Here is a 5,879-nt window from a genome sequence, read left to right as displayed (position 1 = left end):
CTTAAAATTTTTCTAAGTGTTAGAAACTATAATGTAAACTTAGAGTCTTGTAGAAGGTTCATGAGAAATCATGAACTTAGTAGAGTCCTCTAGATAAGTATAGAATTCTCTAGAGACCTCTTGAAAGTTTGTAGAAATGTGAAGTATGTAGACTTGTATAGAGAGTTCTAGAGAGACAAGGGGTTTATTAGGCAAGTATGTTGACTTGTATAGAGAGTTCTAGAGAGACAAAGGGTCCATTAGGCAAGTATGTAGACTTATATAGAGAGTTCTAGAAGTATGTAGACTTGTATATGAATCTCGGCCATCCATTAGGCAAGCCTTGGCCTATAAATAGCCAAGGGGTCCTCATATGTAGCCATCAAGTTTCCAAGTTTAATTCAAGAGATCTTTTGCCCACAAGCTTTCTTAAGGTTCTCATCATTTCAAGCCTCCAAAGTTAGTATTCTTACCAAGACATCATAGAAGGCTGACTTGATCAAGCAAGATTGATCAAGTGCCACACAGATTGATTGGGTTAAAAGTATGAGTCTGTGACAAAGTCGTATCAGAGCTTTGGTTTGAGTAATGGCATTCCAAAGTGAAGTTACCCATATCGACAAGGAGACCAAGATGCCCAAGAAAGATGCTATGACCGATATGAACGCTAAGCTTTCCAAGGTGGAGATTGTCGTGGCGGAGAAGCTCAAGAGTGGGCGAGAAGAACACCATGGTGAGATGCAAGGTGCTCTCAACATGGTAGCGGTGGAGTGTCGAGTCCATGTCAAGATCTTGGAGGAGACCTTGATGGGCATGATTGTAGGTCTTGAGGAAAAGCTAGCGAAGGCCTTAGCGGAGCTCAAGGAGACCAAGGAAGAGCTAGCTATTTGCAAGAAGGCCATTGCTTAAGAGCAAGCAATGTGGTAAGTTTTACTACCATAAGAGTTGATGTTCCTAAACCTAGATCATATGGTGGTTCTAGGAATGCAAAGGAGCTAGACAACTTCATTTGGATCTTGAACAATACTTCAAGGCCCTTGGCATTATGGAGGATGCCAAGAAAGTGGAGATGTCTACACTCTACTTAGACAACACCGCAATGGTGTGATGGCGAAGGCGAAGTGTGGACATCGAGAGGGAGACTTGCAAGATCAATACTTGGGTCGAGTTTAAGAAAGAACTCAAGCATCAATTCTAACGGTGAATGCTGAGGATGAGGTGCATGGAAGACTTTCGCATCTTCAACACAAGGGAAACATTCAAGATTATGTGAAGAGTTACCGAAGTGCTTTTGGAGATTCCAAACTACCTGGACAAAGAGGCACTCTTTGCGCTCATGGATGGATTACAAGGATGGGCCAAGAGGAAGATCCATAGGCATGGAGCTCATGATCTTGCCACCGCGATCAGCATAGCCGAATTACTCATAGAACTCCAAAGGGATGAAAGACCGAAGCCACCTAAGGAGAAGGGTGCCAATGGCAATGGTGGGGGAGACAACCATCATGAAAGCAAGGAGCACAAATTTGAGAAGGGCAAGTGGAACTCCAAGACACCAAATGAGCCCAAGGATGGAGGTAAGAAGCCAATACTTAAGTGTTTATTTTGTGAAGGTCCCCATAGGGCAAGAGAGTGCCCAACCAAAGCCAAACTTGCAGGCATGATCCAAAAGATGAAGTGGCAAGATGGTGAAGAGAAGGAGTCACCCTATGAATTGAAGATTGGCTCCATGCAAATCATCAATGATCTCAAGGTACAAATGGAGAAGCCAATGGAGAGTGAGGACAGATTGTTTGTGGAATCCAAAGTGGGAAATCATGTAGTGGATGCTTTGATCGACCCCGGCGCCACCCACAACTTCCTTGAGGAGAAAGAGGCAAAGAAGCTCGGTATCCCTTACAAGATGGAACGTGGCATGCTTAAATCAGTAAATATGGAGCCAACACCCATCCATGGCGTAGCAAGAGGAGTCAAGGTGAGCCTAGGAGACTGAAGTGGTACCTTAGACTTCTCCATTGTGAAGATGGATGAGTACACCATGGTGCTTGGTATGGACTTCTTCGATCAAACCAAGGTTGTGCCTGTGCTATTTACCAACACCATGTGGATATTGGAGAGCATGATGAGGATGGTGCCATTAAAGAGGGAGGCACATCTCAAGGAGAAGAAGATCTCTGCCATGACACTTATGGAAGATGGAGGACCAAGCTTCAACAAAGGCAAGTGGACCGAGTCAAGGAAGCCTTACTTCAAGAAACAACAAGGATGTCGCCACGATAGGTGGGAGAGTTTATCACGCACTGGCGTGATAAAAAGCCTATACGGCACGCCAAAAAGCGTGACAATGTGTCATGACCCAGAGGAAGAGAGATTCCCTTCCATACTTAGAATTTTTCTAAGTGTTATAAACTATCATGTAAACTTAGAGTCTTGTAGAAGGTTCATGAGAAATCATGAACTTAGTAGAGTCTTCTAGATAAGTATAGAATTTTCTAGAGACCTCTTGAAAATTTGTAGAAATGTGAAGAAGTATGTAGACTTGTATAGAGAGTTCTAGAGAGCCAATATGGGCCGTCGGGTCAATTGAATCTCGGTCGTCCATTAGGCAAGCCTTGGCCTATAAATAGCCAAGGGGTCCTCATTTGGAGCCATCAAGTTTCCAAGTTTAATTTAAGAGACCTTTTGCCCACAGGCTTTCTTAAGGTTCTCATCATTTGAAGCCTCCAAAGTTAGTATTCTTGCCAAGGCATCGAAGCAGACTAACTTGATCAAGCGAGAGTGATCAAGTGCACACGGATTGATCGGGTTAAAAGTACGAGTCCGTGACAACGTGACATGGCGTGGCCCTAAGTAATGTTCCCCCACACCATTGAATCGGGGTTGTACTAGAAGAACAAATTGTACCATCTTTTTAAAATTTAATTTTTTTAAAAAATTTATGTTATCTAGATTTCTTTTTTCGTGAGATTTGATACATCTCTATTTAATTTTAATTTTTTAAAATTTTCTCTTATACTATAAATCCTAGGTATAATATAAATTAAAGCTTGTTTTCTATCCCTCAGACATAAATTTCTAGGATTTGGTAAAAAATAACAACTTGCAAAACAATGAATTTGGTGAATGTTTTTTTACATAAATTTTCATCTCATATTTGTCCAAATACTGTTAAAATTTGAATAGTTTTTCTTTTAAAAAAACATTTATATATATATAGACACACACATATCGAATTTGATCCTAAAATATGTTAAACATAGTTTAGGGTTTTATTGTGACAACATTTAAATAGTGGAATTTTTTGTTGCAAAAAATGTGATCACAAAAAATAAAATAAAGTGACCAACGGCAAAGAACACTTTCGTCACAACAAATGAAAATATTATTTACAACACTATAGTATATTAATAGTGATAACGTAATTGTGAGAGATCCTAAATCATCATAATTATAATAGTTTTAGTGACAAAAATCATCACAATTAAGTTAAACAATAATGTTAATTAAATTTTCTTATCACAAGAAACCTCATATTTGTGATAAAATAATTGATAGTTACGGGAAAAAAACATAATGTCATAATTCAAGGTGTTGTATTTTTAAAACAACACACTTGAAAATCATTGTGGAATTATAATAATTGTGTAATTATAATTAAAATAGTAATGAGAAAAAACTTACGAAAAGGAGAGTATCTTGTTCTATCGGTAAGGACATGGCAGTAATGCTTAATATTCACTGAAGAAAACTGACAAAAAGTGAGGATAACTAAAAAAATTATTGGAAAAAACACACTTGATGCACCTTATATTTGTAAGATCCATAAAACCTGTTGAGTCCATGGAAAAGTGCCAAGGTTGCTTCTTTTTTCCCCTTTTACCACATCAATGAATTGACAATGTACCCCAAAAAAAAATAAAAGCTACTAATAAAGCACACACTTATGATTAGAAAATTAGAAGATCCAAATGAAAAACTGATTTTTGACAAAGAAAACTAACAAAAAATCAGCCTCCATGTAAGAAGGTATCAAGGGGGCTTGTAAACAAATAAAAAAAAATACAGCACCCTTAAAGAGTAGATTAAACAAGTTTAAAAATTCCAAAAAGAAGATCTCTCAAGTGAAGAAAAGAAAAAAATTGAAGATCATCACAAGAACAAGATCAAGTGTACAGAGAATGTGGTGGCCTTGGTCATACTCAAGGCAAGTGTGCTAACACTTTTAAGAAGAAAGGAAATTTACTAAATGCCAGATAGAGTCATGAATCAGAAGACAGTATGGAAGAAGAAGAAGATAGAGAAAGCTTGACCAATTATCATACTTCATTTCCAGCTATGATGAAGAAAGCAAAAGAATGCAGCAGATCCAAGGAAGTTGCAACATCAATTACAACGTTTGAAGATAGTGACAGTGAGTATAGTGAAGTCACTAGGAGAGATCTTCTTATGGCCTATGTACTTATGCTGAAAAAAATTGATAAGATGATCTTACGAAACACATGCCTTGAGAAAGAGAAAGAAGATGCCAAGAAGGAATTTGGAGAATATCAAGAGAAGTTGAACCATTCTGAAAAGACCATAGGCTTCATAAACAAAGGTAAAGCCATGCTCGATGAGGTACTATAAGTTGGAGGACCAAGTAAAGCCCGAATGAGTATCCTGTATGTTGGAGAAACATCGGGAGTCTAGAAAAAAATTCAGAAGTAGTCTTTATCAAATCAAATGCTCAACAAAATCAACACGTGAAGCAAGACAAGTTCAGAAGAAGATAGAGAAAAGAAGTTCATTTATGTTTTCACTACGGAGAAAGTGCCCATAAAAAAAATGGTTGGATATAAACATGAAATCATAAAAAAAAAAAATCAATGGGAAGACTATAATGATAAAAAAAAGTGTGGATTAAGAAAGATGATGCAACAAGACATGAACTAGGATTCTCAGCAACTGAACTAAAGAAGTCAAAAATGATGAAGAATCATATAGTTGAAACAACAAGTTACAACCAAAGGTTTATTGACTGTGGACCTTAAAGGTTAACATGTAAGACACCCTTATAGGTGAAAAAAATCATGATCTCTATGGTGAGTGTTAAGAAAAAGGTGAAAAGGAAAAAAAAAGAGAAAGAATTAGAGAAAAAAATTGGATGGCAGCTGTTTGAGAAATGAAGAAGTGTCTAGTTGGTTATAACCTCTTCAAGTATAAAGATGCCTTGGGAATCCAACACCAATTTATGTCAAACCTTAGGATTCACTCATAGAAGGAAGAAGAAGACCATCCCTCATTTGTCAAAGAAAATACACAGAAGAAATGCAAAGGATGTTGGAACACATGACAAAATAGAAAGTGAAACTGAGCAAAGGAAAGAAGTTGAAGTCTAGAGGAAAAATTCTAAAGATGCTCAGAAAGAGACCATAACAAAGTAAGTTTGAGAAAAAGCCGAGAAAGGAAAAGGTTGTAATTTCCTCTGGAGCACATAATGAGAAAAAGTTTATGAATTAGGCTTATAAGAAGAAATAGAAGATTGTAGTAGCAAGAGAAACAGAACATGCAAGCCCTTCTTAGAAGCGCTTAGACAGAAGACAGGGGAAATTGTATCAGCCAGTAGTCTTGCAATGTAGGAGGAGTTGCGTGAAAAGTTGTAACCTGATTTACATCAACCTGTAGAAGTCCTTTGATATCATTTTCCACAAAAGGGGAGAAGACTAAAGACTACCTACCGACTTAGTCTTGTTATCCTATTAAGTTTTTGTGCTCCCAAGTATTTAGAGTCCATTTTATTTAAGACTATGTCCATTTAGTTTTATGCATAATAGTTACAGGTTGTGTTAAAATCTTACGCTCTTGTAATGTTATGCAACTAGATGATGTATCTCAGTCAGTCTTGGAGTCAGTTTTGGTCA

The 5,879-nt window shown here is 37.4% G+C and overlaps 1 protein-coding gene across 1 annotated transcript; it reads left to right on the top strand.

The window, feature by feature from the left end:
• The first annotated feature begins 380 nt into the window (after positions 1-380).
• On the top strand, positions 381-2,866 carry LOC120267811. Its single transcript, XM_039275492.1, has 2 exons — positions 381-1,556; positions 1,638-2,866. Exons 1-2 carry the CDS (start codon positions 1,316-1,318, stop codon positions 1,970-1,972), a joined length of 576 nt encoding a protein of 191 aa, XP_039131426.1. The 5' UTR covers positions 381-1,315; the 3' UTR covers positions 1,973-2,866.
• The last annotated feature ends 3,013 nt before the right edge of the window (positions 2,867-5,879 follow it).

Source organism: Dioscorea cayenensis, chromosome 8 (assembly GCF_009730915.1).
Source record: "Dioscorea cayenensis subsp. rotundata cultivar TDr96_F1 chromosome 8, TDr96_F1_v2_PseudoChromosome.rev07_lg8_w22 25.fasta, whole genome shotgun sequence".
Classification (NCBI taxonomy): domain Eukaryota; kingdom Viridiplantae; phylum Streptophyta; class Magnoliopsida; order Dioscoreales; family Dioscoreaceae; genus Dioscorea; species Dioscorea cayenensis.
Note: the sequence above shows the minus strand (reverse complement) of the source record. Positions and strands in the feature narration are given on the sequence as shown.